The 18375-nt window shown below is 37.0% G+C and overlaps 1 protein-coding gene across 3 annotated transcripts; it reads left to right on the forward strand.

Annotated features, from left to right (window-relative positions):
- Positions 1-491: 491 nt before the first annotated feature.
- LOC149198796 (uncharacterized) lies at positions 492-6077 on the forward strand. Of its 3 annotated transcripts, XM_089402160.1 has the most exons (3): positions 492-1363; positions 1716-2356; positions 5676-6077. In XM_089402160.1, the coding sequence occupies exons 2-3, from the start codon at positions 2123-2125 to the stop codon at positions 5745-5747; spliced, it is 306 nt and encodes a 101-aa protein (XP_089258286.1). In that variant the 5' UTR covers positions 492-1363; positions 1716-2122; the 3' UTR covers positions 5748-6077. The 3 variants fall into 3 exon arrangements, with proteins under 3 accessions (XP_089258286.1, XP_089258287.1, XP_089258288.1); XM_089402161.1 differs by lacking the exon at positions 1716-2356 and having other exon boundaries at positions 500-1363; XM_089402162.1 differs by lacking the exon at positions 492-1363 and having other exon boundaries at positions 1377-2356.
- Positions 6078-18375: the final 12298 nt, after the last annotated feature.

An 18375-nucleotide genomic window follows, 5' to 3' on the forward strand; every position in this document is an offset into this window, starting at 1 on the left:
AAAAGAAATGCTTCCAACATAAGCATTAGTTGCACATCATGGAGAAGTATTTGGAGTAATATTGACATAATTAGTAATCAATGCTTCCAACATAAGCATTAACAGCAAACTAGGGAGAAGTATTATAGTGAAATGATCCAATTAAGATTTAATATATTCTCTTTTAATAATAGTGATATGATTAATCAGCAATGCTTCCAACATAAGCATTAGTTTCACATCATGGAAAAGTATTTGGAGTAATATTCTTAGTTGCGCATCATTGAGAAGTATTTGGAGTAATATTCTTAGAAATAATTAAATATTTTCTTTAGTAATAATCAAATTATGGGAGACTATTTCTTTATATATATTCTCTCATGAAATTTAAATTTAATATTTACGCCGTAAGGCGTTTCCATTTGAAATTAACTTTCCTCTTTGATGACGTGTACATTTCTGAGCCTTTGATTTAAGTGTTAGACGATGAAAATGATCTTACCCATCCAATTGATCATACCGGTATACGATGCGACCTAGCAGATCGACCGCTTGCCCTTGCTCGACGCTACGCTACTTCCTCCAGGCGCTGCTGCACTTCTAAGGCACGGATTGTCGATGACACCTCAAGGCGCCTGCGGTCATGGAACGGCTCCAACTACTGCCAGTGGCAGGGGTATCCTGCAATAGACAAATAGGGCGTGCAAGGGGGCTTCTGCTGCCGGGGCTGCTATCCAGGAGCGACTTCATATCGGATACTCAAATGAAGGGCACGCTGTCGGAGTCCTCGGGAGATCTCCAGTTTCGTGAAATTTTGGAAATGGGCGCCTTGAAACAAATTGTTGGCTCTATTCCCTTGTCATTTGGGAGGCTCAGGAGGCTGAAGAAGCTGCGCCTTTGAGGTCTGGTCAATTTGCCTTACTGCGTTTTTTATTTCTTCGGACTTTGGGAATGTGGCCGAGATTGTAATGGTCGAGTCGCCACAAAAATATCCGGGCAATTGTTTTATATAGGCAAACACAACTTAGTCCCACCCACCTCCTCCTCATGACATGACTTTTGACATAGATGGGCTAGCTATTGGGCTTGCACATCCATCTCCACTCCGCTCTGTGATTTCGTCTATTGGGTCTCTGGATTAATTATCTTTTTCTGTGCAACTATCTTTCCTCACCCGACTAGCTATATGCCCAACAGTGAATTTGATCTACAGAATCTGGAGTCAATAATTTGGTATAAATACAAGTCAATGTTGAGGCAGGCTGTTACGAACGCAAATGGTTGGAGTTGGATTCATATGTTCGCAAGTGCAGAGGAACACGTCTCGATCCCAATTTCCTTTGCCATTGCCATTGCCATTGCCTGCCTGTGCACTCATGACAAGGTATGCCCTTTCTTGATTCTCATGACAACAGATATCATGTGAATAGCAGTTTTGCATGTGAAGAGAATTTTATGTGATATGCGAATGCGCCAACACCTTCCATTTGAGATGCACCGCTAGCGATGTGAGTGGTTGAGTTCCTACAGCTTTGTGCGCGCGCGTTTGAATTGAAGATATCAATTGCGTGTTCTCATATGGGGGCGCTGCTACACTTCTAAGGCACGGATTGTCGATGACACCTCAAGGTGCCTGCGGTCATGGAACGGCTCCAACTACTGCCAGTGGCAGGGGTATCCTGCAATAGACAAACAGGGCGTGCAAGGGGGCTTCTGCTGCCGGGGCTGCTGTCCAGGAGCGACTTCATATCGGATACTCAGATGAAGGGCACGCTGTCGGAGTCCTCGGGAGATCTCCAGTTTCGTGAAATTTTGGAAATGGGCGCCTTGAAACAAATTGCTGGCTCTATTCCCTTGTCATTTGGGAGGCTCAGGAGGCTGAAGAAGCTGCGCCTTTGAGGTCTGGTCAATTTGCAGAGACTGCGTTTTTTATTTCTTCGGACTTTGGGAAAGTGGCCGAGATTGTAATGGTCGAGTCGCCACAAAAATATCCGGGCAATTGTTTTATATAGGCAAACACAACTTAGTCCCACCCACCTCCTCCTCATGACATGACTTTTGACATAGATGGGCTAGCTATTGGGCTTGCACATCCATCTCCGCTCCGCTCTGTGATTTCGTCTATTGGGTCTCTGGATTAATTATGTTTTTCTGTGCAACTATCTTTCCTCACCCGACTAGCTATATGCCCAACAGTGAATTTGATCTACAGAATCTGGAGTCAATAATTTGGTATAAATACAAGTCAATGTTGAGGCAGGCTGTTACGAACGCAAATGGTTGGAGTTGGATTCATATGTTCGCAAGTGCAGAGGAACACGTCTCGATCCCAATTTCCTTTGCCATTGCCATTGCCTGCCTTTGCACTCATGACAAGGTATGCCCTTTCTTGATTCTCATGACAACAGATATCATGTGAATAGCAGTTTTGCATGTGAAGAGAATTTTATGTGATATGCGAATGCGCCAACACCTTCCATTTGAGATGCACCGCTAGCGATGTGAGTGGTTGAGTTCCTACAGCTTTGTGCGCACGCGTTTGAATTGAAGATATCAATTGCGTGTTCTCATCTGGGGATTTTAAGAGATCTATACTGTTATTGTTGTTGAGAAGTAATTTGGGATAACCATATGCTTGAGTAGAAATGAACCGAGTCTTGCTAATGCTGCCTATCTTTTGGGATTAATATATTTCTTCTTGATTGCCTGCCGCATGCCTGCTTATGGTGTCTTTGTTTTGATTTCTTGAAGTGGGGGTCTGTTTTGGATGGGCATTTCCATGATGATTGCAAGCATATCAAACTTGTTTCTATCAATTGATTATTAACATCTTCGAAGAATTAAGCATGAGATCACATTTTACTTCATTTATGAGAATATGGAAATAACGTGCTATTAGTCTTCGTACTTTCTATGTGCAATAAACTCTGACCTTAGCTTTAGAAGTTCTGCAGTTGAAGAATTCATTATTAGTTAGTGCAATGGTGAATTAAGCAGCCAAGATGAATGATCCTTTGTGCATTCATCAGGCAGGCTTGCCTCTCTTCAAACTTGAAGTTGAAAGCTACTGTGATATTTCACCATCATAGGGCTACCTATATATTGCGAATGAACCAATTATAAAAGAAATCATTTTGTTCAGATAATTGGAAGAACTGACTCAGATGTGTGCTTATTGAGCTTCAATCAAGTTATTAGGACATCGAGAATTGTCATTCGTTGTAGGCTTCAGAGTTCAGACAGAGCACATCTCTTTGGATTTTTTGATTAGCGGGAACGCACTGACAAAAAGTTGTTCTTTCCATGTAAATGCTTCTGGTATTGTCATCAAAATTTCCTATTTGGACGCAATAACTCTGTGACCTGAAACTTTCTGTTCCAGGCAAATTAGACATTCTAAATTGGGCAATTATCTGCCGCAAGTCCTATTTATTCTATTCTTTCTTTTTTCAAGCCTACATATATATGAAGAAATACATTACCGGGCTTGGGCTTTTCATAAACTTTGGTGACTTTTCTTTCTACTTTGGTTGTTTTTACTTCTTGTTTTAGTTTTATATTTTCCTTTATCTCTGATTTTTACTCCCTTTCCTGTTTTGATCATTAAATGCACATAATCATTGAGTTGCATTCAAATCTGTTGGATTTTCTCCATGGGTGTGTTTCATCCTTCCCTATTTATTATGCCTATAATAATTTATAAACAATCAGGGTTAAGAATAATCTTCTCAATAGTTTTTCTTCCATGCCTTTGGTTGAAAGTCTACTTGTTTGAATCATTAACGTATTTGATCATTTTTTTATTGGTACAGAAATGTTGTTCTTAACCCAATCATACTTCCTGTAGTTTTGAAATTCACCTATTTCTGGCACATGCTAGATCCAGGGGAAAAACGTTGTAAGTGAAATCTGTAAGTTTGGATTAGTTCACTTTAAAACCACAAAACATTCCATCAGAAATTTATCATTCCCAACATGTGTATAATTATGATCTGTTCAAATCCCGTATTCACAGGATGCTACCATGGATGATAAGACATGGAAGATATTTTTTGGGTCAATATGTGCAGTTTCTAGCTATTTTGGGGCTAATTCTGTTGAACTTTGTGTTCATAGTAACCTTTTTTCTAAGGTGCCTTTTGATTGCATTACTCCCTGAAACCAACCGAGAAGTATCCATGGCTGAACTTACTCGTGGAAAGCATTTGCTATTGATGCCACAGTAAAAACATCTGCATGCCTGAAAATTATTGACCTTTATCTTTAACCAAAAGGACACCTGTGATGATGTGATCCCAAGAGGGAATGTTTTATTGTTCATTTATTTTATGAAATGAAAATATATGAGGATCAATTCATCAAAAACTGCCTAACTCAATGTTCATGGACTGCTGATGCAATTCAAAATCGCAACGGGTTTTTGCGTTTTGGAAAAAGGCAGGGTCGTTCTGTATTTTTTTAGAGTCAATATTTTGCCTGTGTGGACATTGGGAGAAGCAAACCCCTGATACACAAAAGACTCATAGAGAATTTTACTGTCTTGCTTCTAGCATGGTGAATAGTTGATTTCGTCCATCTATCGTGGTTTCCTCTTTAGAGTGCTATCAAGTACCATAGATTGATAGAAGGTAACATGTTGTCAGGAAGGAAATGCCAGGACTCAAGGTACTAGATTAAATATAAAAATTAATTAAATGAAATGTTCAAATATATTAGCATAAGTTTAGGTGTATTTTTAGTAGTAACTGGCGATATAAGAAGATGGTTTTGTATCTATGTTGCTGCTTATTTTTTCCATCCTTTTCAACTTTTGTAGTTTTGTAATTCATGTGCTTCCATATTTTTTATGTGCTTTTTCCTGTTCTATCAAAATGACAACTTTTTACCATGCATTTGGACTGGTATGCAAATGTACAATATGTATTATGAACAGGAGTGAGAAAAATCCTTCTGAACTCTTTTCTTCTAGTAATTAGAACATTCGTATCATTGTTATGTTAGGTGAGACATTAAGTTTCTATTTGCATTTTGTGCCCTGGAAATGCATTTTGTAAAGAAACTTTCTGATCTGTAGGGTTGTTTCTATGGTATTTCCAGAAGCTATATTTTTTTTACTGGCATTTTCTGCTAGTTATTTTTGGTCTAATTTTTTCTATCACACTAATTTGTATGCTTTTGTAGCTCTTATTGAAGGATAAATGTTTAATTAGTCATTCATTAACTAAATCATCATCTATTTATCTAGCATGTCTCTTTAAAATTCACATGGTGCCATTATATACATTTAATTAGTCATTTATCAACTAATTATCTAGTTATTTGGCATGTCCATTCAAAATTTACAGGGTGCCATTAGAAACATTAAAAAGAAGTGGTGTAGCAAGTACTTCTTCTAGAGTAGCTAGGCCATAAGAGTTACTGTAAATGCAACATCTAGGTTGATTTTCACCTTTCTCTCCTTGGAGGTCTCCTCGTAAAGATAAGTTTTGGATTCTTAGGACATTTCTTTTGTCTTTCACCCACTTTCCAATCATATGCAATTTCGAGCCCTTATGGAGCCATTTTTGTCAAAGATACTCATCTGAAACTCTTGCAGAATGCCTTGAAGCCAGAATTTGCAGTTTCATAATGTTTGATGTCTATTAAATTTTTATTTAAATGCAATAATTATTTACCTCATTTTGTGTTCTGTCCAGGAGCGACTTCATATCGGATACTCAGATGAAGGGCACGCTGTCGGAGTCCTCAGGAGATCTCCAGTTTCGTGAAATTTTGGAAATGGGCGCCTTGAAACAAATTGCTGGCTCTATTCCCTTGTCATTTGGGAGGCTCAGGAGGCTGAAGAAGCTGCGCCTTTGAGGTCTGGTCAATTTGCAGAGACTTTCAGTGGCCAATAATATAATAGGCGGCCCCATTAATTCCCTGTCGGTAAGAATTCCGCATGGGATCCCGCTTCGAAAGGTTCCGATATCCTCCTACACCGATAACAATAGACTCTGCGGAGATCCTCTTCCTCCGTGTTCTTCCAGAGCTCGAGATTCAAACCCATGATAGTTTGCTGGACTATTTTGGTTTTCGTGAAACCTCTTGTAATCCAACCATTGTAATGTTGGCTTTTGCAATATCCACAGCATGCTTCTGTGGAATAACATGACTACTTTCATCCAAAATCTAACTGAACATTCCTTGCAAGGGTGCAAGATTGGTTGAAGTTCCACTCATACTAACTAGTGAGAAGGAAGCTCCTTGATGTGCATATTTCAAAGATTTTATTGTAAATTTTTGGGATATTCCAGACATATATCTTCAATTTTGACCATTATAGACATTGATGACTTGATAATATGATCATTTTTCCCATCGATTGCTTTTTAATCGCACTAAATCCAAATTTGTTGTAAAATTTGTGGCTCAAAACATGGGTTTTTGTATAATTAGGACAAATAGAAGAAAACATGCATGGCTCTCATAGAAAAACCAAATACGTCTTAGTCGTGGATAAGACTGAAATTGTGATGGTCTGTCTACAAATGCCTTGATGGCCATTGTTCCTTTCAATTTTATGAATCTGCTGTGTTTTTATGAATAGAAAACAAAATCAGACCATGCCAAAACTGAGATGAATGAGAAGGATAATTATTGCAGACACCAGAGCAGATTTCAATGGCCATGATGGCATGTATGTTGATGCTTCTATATGTGTTGGGAGTGCCTTGATATCAACTGCAAAACGTTCTTGAACCTGCTTCAGCACATCCTCCTCTGATGAAGAAGTAGAAGAGACAAAGGTAATTGCAAAAGAGCTGTTGTAGGATGGATCTGTATGAAACCTATTTTCTGTCAAATTGTTTATGCATACAAGATTATTGTAAATGCCACCATCTTACATCTTAGTTTTGCCCATTCGTGTGAAACACAATGTTAACCACAGATTTACAGCGCACTCATGAAATAAATAAAAAATATGTACTGCAGATCAGAGAGCCAACTTGCACGTTGAATAAAGGATCCAATGGAAGAGCTTTAGAGACTAAAACCTAAAAGAACATAATCACAATCAGAAGGTTTTTTTAAAAAGATGAAAAGTGACTTGTACAATGGTGACTTTCGGGCATAATATTTTACCTCAAGTCAGAAACTAATAATCGAGAAGAATTGTGACATATAAAGAATCATTGAAGAAAAAAATGAATAAACAAAATGTCTTTCAAAACTAGAAAATAAAGAGAAAACACTAACATTACCCTGGATACATCAGTGTCTGATCCGAACAGGTTTCAAACATACTGGATGTTGGGGTACAGAGTTTTCTCTAGATTGCTGCCCAGCAATAGTAGATAGAGAATTTGAAATCGAAAGCTGTTAATGTTGCTGCAACTTGCAATGTATCTAAAAAAATATAGTTTATATTTTTACATAAGAAATGCTAAGTCATTAAGATTTCGATAATTTTTTACATAACAAATGCTAAGTCATTAAGATTTCGATAATAGGTGGCCTCCGGAGTAAGCTGAGCCGATTTTTCAAGCGTTACAGGTTCCTCTACTAATCGACCAGTTTTGTCAATATCTCCAATGTTTGTTTCCATGCTCATTTTCGTTATCAGCATAACATGTCTAGAAGCATCAATTGCTCTTTCCTGCACATTCAATATTAATTCAGTAGACTGTGGTTTAAGAGGTGGCTTCTAATCCATGTTGATCTGTGGAGTGCCCAATATAAGAAGAATGAGGGATACTTTCCTTCATTATACTTTTAGATGACATTACAAAACTAAAGACATCGCAAAGGTAAAATTCAAGGTTTTGAAACCTCTTGTAATCCAACCATTGTAATGTTGGCTTTTGCAATATCCACAGCATGCTTCTGTGGAATAACATGACTACTTTCATCCAAAATCTAACTGAACATTCCTTGCAAGGGTGCAAGATTGGTTGAAGTTCCACTCATAATAACTAGTGAGAAGGAAGCTCCTTGATGTGCATATTTCAAAGATTTTATTGTAAATTTTTGGGATATTCCAGACATATATCTTCAATTTTGACCATTATAGACATTGATGACTTGATAATATGATCATTTTTCCCATCGATTGCTTTTTAATCGCACTAAATCCAAATTTGCTGTAAAATTTGTAGCTCAAAACATGGGTTTTTGTATAATTAGGACAAATAGAAGAAAACATGCATGGCTCTCATAGAAAAACCAAATACGTCTTAGTCGTGGATAAGACTGAAATTGTGATGGTCTGTCTACAAATACCTTGATGGCCATTGTTCCTTTCAATTTTATGAATCTGTTGTGTTTTTATGAATAGAAAACAAAATCAGACCATGCCAAAACTGAGATGAATGAGAAGGATAATTATTGCAGACACCAGAGCAGATTTCAATGGCCATGATGGCATGTATGTTGATGCTTCTATATGTGCTGGGAGTGCCTTGATATCAACTGCAAAACGTTCTTGAACCTGCTTCAGCACATCCTCCTCTAATGAAGAAGTAGAAGAGACAAAGGTAATTGCAAAAGAGCTGTTGTAGGATGGATCTGTATGAAACCTGTTTTCTGTCAAATTGTTTATGCATACAAGATTATTGTAAATGCCACCATCTTACATCTTATTTTTGCCCATTCGTGTGAAACACAATGTTAACCACGGATTTACAGCGCACTCATGAAATAAATAAAAAATATGTACTGCAGATCAGAGAGCCAACTTGCACGTTGAATAAAGGATCCAATGGAAGAGCTTTAGAGACTAAGACCTAAAAGAACATAATCACAATCAGAAGGTTTTTTTAAAAATATGAAAAGTGACTTGTACAATGGTGACTTTCGGGCATAATATTTTACCTCAAGTCAGAAACTAATAATCGAGAAGAATTGTGACATATAAAGAATCATTGAAGAAAAAAATGAATAAACAAAATGTCTTTCAAAACTAGAAAATAAAGAGAAAACACTAAGATTACCCTAGATACATCAGTGTCTGATCCGAACAGGTTTCAAACATACTGGATGTTGGGGTACAGAGTTTTCTCTAGATTGCTGCCCAGCAATAGTAGATAGAGAATTTGAAATCGAAAGCTGTTAATGTTGCTGCAACTTGCAATGTATCTAAAAAAATATAGTTTATATTTTTACATAACAAATGCTAAGTCATTAAGATTTCGATAATTTTTTACATAACAAATGCTAAGTCATTAAGATTTCGATAATAGGTGGCCTCCGGAGTAAGCTGAGCCGATTTTTCAAGCATTACAGGTTCCTCTACCAATCGACCAGTTTTGTCAATATCTCCAATGTTTGTTTCCATGCTCATTTTCGCTATCAGCATAGCATGTCTAGAAGCATCAATTGCTCTTTCCTGCACATTCAATATTAATTCAGTAGACCGTGGTTTAAGAGGTGGCTTCTAATCCATGTTGATCTGTGGAGTGCCCAATATAAGAAGAATGAGGGATACTTTCCTTCATTATACTTTTAGATGACATTACAAAACTAAAGACATCGCAAAGGTAAAATTCAAGGTTTTGAAACCTCTTGTAATCCAACCATTGTAATGTTGGCTTTTGCAATATCCACAGCATGCTTCTGTGGAATAACATGACTACTTTCATCCAAAATCTAACTAAACATTCCTTGCAAGGGTGCAAGATTGGTTGAAGTTCCACTCATAATAACTAGTGAGAAGGAAGCTCCTTGATGTGCATATTTCAAAGATTTTATTGTAAATTTTTGGGATATTCCAGACATATATCTTCAATTTTGATCATTATAGACATTGATGACTTGATAATATGATCATTTTTCCCATCGATTGCTTTTTAATCGCACTAAATCCAAATTTGTTGTAAAATTTGTAGCTCAAAACATGGGTTTTTGTATAATTAGGACAAATAGAAGAAAACATGCATGGCTCTCATAGAAAAACCAAATACGTCATAGTCGTGGATAAGACTGAAATTGTGATGGTCTGTCTACAAATGCCTTGATGGCCATTGTTCCTTTCAATTTTATGAATCTGCTGTGTTTTTATGAATAGAAAACAAAATCAGACCATGCCAAAACTGAGATGAATGAGAAGGATAATTATTGCAGACACCAGAGCAGATTTCAATGGCCATGATGGAATGTATGTTGATGCTTCTATATGTGTTGGGAGTGCCTTGATATCAACTGCAAAACGTTCTTGAACCTGCTTCAGCACATCCTCCTCTGATGAAGAAGTAGAAGAGACAAAGGTAATTGCAAAACCCTTTGTGCCAAACCGTCCAACCCTTCCAACCCTGTGCAAATAAGTATCTTCAGACTCAGGCATGTCATAGTTGATAACAATATTAACTCTTTCAATGTCAATTCCCCTGCCTACCAGATCAGTTGCAACCAGAAGCCTCTTACTCCCCTCCTTGAAACTTTTGTATCTCATCAGTCTTTCATCCGGCTGCATTCTAGAATTAATGCAGGTCCAAGGAAAGATGCACCCCACCAGCAGCTTGGATAGCTCAGAAGCCCTTTTCACACTCTTCACAAATATAACCACCTGGTTGAAATCCAGGACATCCAGCAAATCAGTCAGCTTCCTGTTCTTTTCTACCTCAGCCAGTTTTATATAGTGCTGAACTAGACCTTGAAGTGTGAGCTTGGCCTCATCAACATATATCTCCATAGGATCCTGCATGAATTTCTTGCAGACAGGCCTGATTTCCTTGCTCAGTGTGGCTGAAAACATCATGACCTGCTTGTCATGAGGGGTCATCTTGAAAATGGCCTATACATCTCTCCTCATGTCCAAAGATTCCAGCATTTGTCACATTCATCCAGAATAAAATGCCTTATATTTATCAGACTGAGATCATTGTCTTTTGCCAATGCCAGAATCCTTCCAGGGGTCCCAACAACTATTTGGGGGGATTCATTTTTTAATATTGCCTTGTGAGTTTTGATAGGCAGGCCTCCATAGAATACAACAACCTTCAATTCTTTCAGATGAGTCATAAACCTCTCAAATTCATGGCATATCTGGTATGCCAATTCTCTAGTATGGCACAAAACTAGGGCAGAGACTTGGCCTTCTGTGGGTTCGATCTGCTGCAGAGTTAAAAGCACGAAAACTGTTGTTTTACCCATTCCAAATTTGGCCTGACAGAGTACATCCATGCCCAGAATCTCTTGAGGAATGCACTCGTGCTGAACTTCTGAGGGATGTTCAAATCCAGAGTCCACAATTGCTCGAAGGAGCTCTGGCTTCAGTGGGAAATCCCACATAACCTTTCTTGGAGGCTTCATCAGTGGAAAAATGTTCCTCCAATGCTTGTGCGTCCAATTCCTCTTCTTCATAGTCCAGGAGCTCTTCATTATAAATCTCTTCCTTCAACTCTTCCACATTGTCTACTCCTTGTTTTTCCATTTTCACTAAAAATATGAAGCACAAGCGCAACTTTATGATGAAATAGCGTAAGAGGTTTTATTGCTGTAAAAAATGAAATAATGATGCAGAAAACCAGCCATGTGTGTCTCAAAGCACTCTCAGAAATTATATAAATTAAGGTTCAACAGACATACCCATCTCATTCAAATTGGTGACAACTTCATAGGGTGATATTTAAAGTACATTTGAGAGAACTGAACATTACATTTACCTTGTTTGATAGTTAAGACTTCTTTTACACTTGTCATCTCCCTGAAGTTTCAAAAATGGTGCGTGAATAATGGAGACCAAGCCGAACAGAGAATTAACAATATATCATTGTAGAAACTTAAACTGGAAGCCACAAATGACAAGCGTGCAAATGCATGTCTTTTATGAATATAAATTGGATTTGTTCAATTCCTGAGGGTTTTTCTCCGGTTAAAAGTTAGTGTGATCTCTGTCTGAATACTTTTCCCCTCCCTCTCCAGTCACACCTCCAGCAAAGTGCGATGACTGTTATGCATGCCATGTTGGTAGCACTTGCTGTTGTGCCTATGACATCGGTAATTTGTGCCTTTAATGGGGATGATGTTCTTATAAATCAACTACCTGATGCAGAGATAACCACCACTGCTTCCCACACGATTTCCCATTCTGCGATTTCAATGTAGAAACTTGTCTTAAGATTAGTCATCCATCATTTCTTTGTTCGCATTTTTCATTTCAAATCACCAATTCTAGCTTATGGAGTTTTAGTGTTTGGAATCAATTTGCAAGTAAAAAGTTGAAATTTATTCCGGCTTATGGAGTTTTAGTGTTTGGAATCAATTTGCAAGTAAAAAGTTGAAATTTTGTTAGTTGGAAGCCATTTGCAAGTAAAAGGCTGAAATTTTGGTGTTTGGAATAGATTTGCAAGTAGTCCATTCACATGTTTATGTTGTTATTCTTCCGCACTTTATGCCTTACGGCGTTTCTTTTGCAACATCTGGTGCAAATGCTAGTAAATAGAAACTTAATCTTACCCAAATGAGCTAATCTCACCTTCATAAATAAATAAATAAATAAATATATAAATATATATATATATATATATATAATATTTTTATAAAATAATAATAAAAAATAATAGAGTTTAGGCTTCTGTGATCCATATCAAGTTTACAAAAAAAAAAATCGGCGAAGATCACATGAGACATCATTTGTCGACGCGTTTCGAACCAACCAGTGTGGTTCATCGTCAGGACAAGTTGGTTTGAAACGCGTCGACAAATGATGTCTCATGTGATCTTCGCCGAATTTTTTTTTGCAAATAAAAAATAAATTGTAATAGTAATAACTTTTTTTCTAATATATAAAACTAATAAACTAAAAAAAAAAAAAACTTACGAAAAAAAGGGTAAGGGGATAATGGAGAAGTATTATAGTGAAATGATTCAATTAATATTTAATATATTCTCTTTTAATAATAGTGACATGATTAATAAGAAATGCTTCCAACATAAGCATTAGTTGCACATCATGGAGAATTATTTGGAGTACTATTGATCCAGGTGGATGTTTGTGGCCACCCACCTATCCCATTTGGACCCCCACAATTGTCTCTTTCAGTTTTTCAGTTTCCTTAATTGTAGCACAATTTACTATTTTTAGCAGTTTTCGGGTCCTCAACTTCTGGAGTCGTTTTGAGGCCCTAGAAGACGTTTTTTTGGAAATATGGGAGCAACATGGGTCCATGGACTGATGTTACTCTTCCCAAAGTTGTAGTCCTCAAATAGATATTTCTAACGAGCTATTGTACGCATCAAATGGAGATCGTATGCCAAAGTTACGACCCCGGGAAGTTAATGTACCAATTTACTCGAAACAGGGCCATTTGGCGTTTCATCTTCTAGGGTTAGGTTTTTGGATGTTTAGGGTTTTCCATTGTTTCTCAACAATAAATAGGCCTTCGAGCCTCATTGTAACACAGTTCAGAGGCATGTAGCCGCCACATCTCTTCTCAGAGATAAGCTACCATCGCCCTAGCTAGTTTATTCCATTTCTGTTTGTAAGCATATTTCAGTATTTTACATTAATGAAATGAAGTATTATTTATGTTGCATCTCTGTATTTAAGTTATCTCTGTAATTTGTTGCGTTCTTGTATAAATTTGTATCACATAATTAGTAATCAATTCTTCCAACATAAGCATTAGCAACAAACTAGGGATAAGTATTATAGTGAAAATATTCAATTAAGATTTAATATATTCTCTTTTAATAATAGTGACATGATTAATAAGAAATGCTTCCAACATAAGCATTAGTTGCACATGATGGAGAAGTATTTGGAGTAATATTGACATAAAGTAGTAATCAATGCTTCCAACATGAGCATTAGTAGTGAACCAAGGAGAAGTATTATAGTGAAATGATTCAATTAAGATTTAATATTCCCTTTTAATAATAGAGACATGATTAATAAGCAATGCTTCCAACATAAGCATTAGCTGCACATCATGGAGAAGTATTTGGAGTAATATTCTTAGTTGCGCATCATGGAGAAGTATTTGGAGTAATATTCTTAGCAATAATTAAATATTTTCTTTAGCAATCATCAAATTATGGGAGACTATTTCTTTAGAGATATTCTCTCATGAAATTTAAATTTAATATTAAATAGAAACTTGAATCTTACCCAAATCACCTAATCTCGCCTTCATATATATGTATATATAAAAAATATTAATAAAAAATAAATTGTAATAGTAATAACAATTTTTTTAATATATAAAACTAATAAATTAAAAAAAACTTACAAAAAAAGGGGTAAGGGGATAATGGAGAAGTATTATAGTCAAATGATTCAATTAAGATTGAATTTCATTGTAAGGTGTTCCCTTTGGGAAGAACTTCCCTCCTATCTTACCTATCTTCCTTATATCTGTTTGATCTAATGTTAGACAATTCAAATGTTTTCCACCATTAGATACACCCTATCAACTGTTACCCAACTCCTTAATTAATAACTAACTAACTTTATAGGGTTTTAATGTTCTTTGAGACTGTAAATGTTGCACAGTATAAATGTTGTGCACAATTCCGAAAAAATCACTCATAATAGTAGTGAAGAAGAGGAGGTCAAATGCGGATACAAATTTGTATAAATGTGCAAAAAAAAAATCACTCTATATCTATCAATCTCTTTGTCCCTCCCTCCCTCTCTCCACATATCTCTTCTTCCCTCTCTTCACTTTCCATCTATATCCCTTTGTCTCTCTATATCACCCCCAAAACATACACTCTCTTTCTCCAATCTATCTATCTATCCCTCCCTCCTCTCCCTCTCTTTCCCTTCTCCCCCGCTTCTATCTCTCTTACCTCCCGTTGTCCTCTCTCCTTCTCTCTCCATCTGCATTATCACTCCCTCTCTCTCTCTCCATTTCTTTCTTCTTACCTCCCTCTCTCTCCCCCTCCAACTACAACTCTCTTTCCCTTCCTCTCTCCACTCTCTCACATCCTCTCTCTCTTCCTTCCTCACTCTCCCTTTCTCTCCCACCTCTCTCTCTCTCTCTCTCTCTCTCTCTCCCCTCCTCTCTCTCCCTCCACCCTCCAATTATGTTACTAAATCCCTCCCTCTCTCCTCTCTCCTCCTCTCCCCCATTCTCTCCATCTCTCCTTCTTTGTCTCTTTATCTCACCCCTGAACACACACACTCTCTCTTGATCTCTCCCTTGTCACTCCTTCTCTCTCTCCACTTCTCACTCTCTATGTATTTCTTCTTCCCTCCCTCTCTCCCTCTTCAACTCCATCTCCTTATCCCTCCCTCTCTCCCCCTCTCTCCATCCCTCTCTCCTCCTCTCTCTCAAGTCTACTCTCTCATACTTCCTCTCTCTCCCTTTCTCTCCTACCTCCCTCTCTCTTCCCCCATCTCTCTCTCTCTCTCTCTCTCTCTCTCTCTCTCTATTTACCCTCCAATCCTCTCTCCCCCCATCACTCTCCTCCTCTCTCTCAAGTCTTGTCTCTCATTCTTCCACTCTCTCCCTTTCTCTCCTACCTCCCTCTCTCTTCCTCTCTCTCTCTCTCTCTCTCTCTCTCTCTCTCTCTCTTACCTCCAACCTTTTCACCAGATGTTGCAAAGGAAACGTCACAAGGCATAAAGTGTGGAAGAATAGCGACATGTGAATGGACATTGTTGAAAGCAAGGGTGGATGATAATGAGTTATAGTTGCAGTTATTAGTGACGCGTATTTTGAATATGGATATTTTGTAAATAATAGTAGTTTCATGCAGTGGTTATCCATTATCCATTCCATATTTTAAAATGCATCAAAACTTGTTGGAGTCATCGAAGACTTGAAGAAGCAGTAAAGTACTTGCGAAATGTATATTTTGTTAAAGTGATGTAGAAGTATTATTAATATTTGAAATATGTAAATTAATTGTGGAAATTCATTAGTAGTAGTTTACATGGGAAAGGTTATTGAAAATAATAATTAATAAACAAGATTGCATGTAACGGTGGAAGATGAAGCTAAGTGATATACATTAGGTGGAATTTACAGATAGTACAATGTTTGTAACAAAGAATGCCTCTTGATCTTCAAAGATGCTTTTTCAAGTTTCAATTGAAAAATACTAGTAGATTGTAATGGAAGAGGTGAAAAAAGAAATATAACATTGTGAAGAACATTGTGGTTGTCATTCCATATTTGAAAATGCATCAAAACTTGTTGGAGACATCGAAGACTTGAAGAAGTAGCAATGAACCTGCAAAATGTATATTTTGTTAAAATTTGTAATATGTAAATTAATTGTGGAAATTTATTAGTAATAGTTTGCATGCGAGTTGTGTTAAAATGAATTTGGAATGAATGGAAATGAATTTACCTTTGTCATGGGGATTTAAATATTGTTAGTCGAAAATGCAAGGCGAACGATGGCATATCAAACACCATTGAAGATTTATGCGTAGTTGGAGATGCATATTTCTTGATTGCCAGTCCGCCTGTATTTTTCGCATTTTGTCACGTTGATGAATGTGGATTATGCATTTCAGAGTAGATTTTATTTGTAGTAATAATTGTATAGTTGGACGAAGGCGGTATAATGGTACTTTTGGATTTGGTACCAGTAGAAATTTGTTTTCTATATTTTGCAATGTAAGTATTGATGCTTCAATTTCGTCGCAGTAGTTATATAGTTGTGCTATTTGTGAGTCCATAAATGTTAGAACCAAGTAAATAGAAAATATAATGAAAATGTAATATTTGCAACCATGTATTAATAATGATTAAATTTGATTATTGTCCAAAGATATGAAAGGTATGTTATGAAATAGATTGAGCTTAATAAATATAGGAAACCTTTTGGTGATGTTAACGTATGGATTGGAGCAGATTGTCTGGAGGTGGCATTGAATGGAGAATTTCTTCTGCATGTTTTCTGCGAGCAATGTTTTTGTTGTCTTTCATTTTATTGTAACGATTGAAACTAAATGTGGGGAAAATCCGGAGATCTTGTAGAGAAGGGACTCTTGAAATTGTTGTGAATGTGAGACCTTAACGTTTAGTTTTTCCAATGTCAATTGTTTCTTTTGGCAGTGTCATACCTTGAGATTTATGTATGGTTAATTCCCAAGCCATCTTTAGTGGAATTTGCGTACATCCATTTCTTTTTATTGCTGGAATAAGCAAGTGAGTGGGATTTATTTCATCCCAAGGAGGCCCGATGTATTTGGGAAAAGCTACGACAACAAATGTTGGAAGTTGTGGAGGTGCAGTTGATTCTTTGTAGAAGATGGATATAATTTCTCTGAGGGAATCATTAACAAGTCCAGTTGAAACCCACAGGTTGGAAGTTAGCATCACTTTTTGGCCTTTGCATAGAAACATAATTCGCTCAAGTTGCTCGTCTTCTGAGGAAATTGTGGAATATTTGTTGTCTTCAGCAATGGATCTTACGATAGGAGTATTTAGAGATTTTATCATTTGCTTATTATGGACCGTTGTTTGAGCATTGGTTGGGAATAGATCAATGGAAGCATGGAAAGAATGTATTTCATATTCTAATAAGAAGGATTTTGTGCGTGTCATGAGTATGTTGTAGTCATCAATTGTTGGATTTGCATTTCTAATGTTCTAGAGGATGTTCCTGAAAGTAACCTGGGCGATGTTGTCGCCTTGTTAACAAAATATTGTGTCCAATGTGATGATTGTGTTGAATGTGTTCCACAGTGTGCTTCTAAGGCTCGTGCCTACAAATAGAGGTATGTTTTTTACGGACAGTAACTGGCCGAGATCACCAACTAACATAATGGAACAACCACTAAAAGGAGTGTTTCTTTGCAGTGGAAATGCCTCTTGAAGACGTTCGTCAATATGGCTGAGAAGCTTTGGCCTAATGAAGCTCATTTCATCGATTAGTATGTACCTGATATGCTTAAGTTATTCTTGGAATTTTGCAAGAGAAGTGCCTTCTAAGGGCGTAAGATCCTTTATAGGAAGGTGGAGGGCAGAATGGATTGTCGATGCTTGTATATTGAAGGTTGCAATGCCTGTAGGGGCGAGGAGCATGATCGATGAAGGTTCTGGGCTTGCAAGGGTTATGAGCATTTCTTTGATGCAATTTATAAGGAGGGATTTTCTTGTACTAGCAGTGCCTTGTATTATCATTCTTAGAGTGGCTAAAATATCCTTCTTAGAAAAATTATTAGAAATAATATTTAGATCTTTTCTTTGCATTGGAGATAATGTAGTAAGGGTCGTCAGGATATGTTTATGTGTTTGAAGAATGTGTTGGACAGAGTGGCTATTCTCAATGAATTGTATGCCATTATTTTGTAGATCTAATGGGATAGTGGTATGATTCCAGTTATGGTTGTCATCAAAACCACGAAGGCCAAGCACGTCAAGGTCATTTATTAGGAGTTCGTTTGTAGGGTGTAATTTGGAGAGTAATTCCCATTCATGTATTTCCATGATGTTTGGAGGATTGGTTTCATGA

Source organism: Pinus tabuliformis, chromosome 2_1 (assembly GCF_031772625.1).
Source record: "Pinus tabuliformis cultivar Carrire ecotype Pingquan chromosome 2_1, CPIR1, whole genome shotgun sequence".
In the NCBI taxonomy this organism is placed as follows: domain Eukaryota; kingdom Viridiplantae; phylum Streptophyta; class Pinopsida; order Pinales; family Pinaceae; genus Pinus; species Pinus tabuliformis.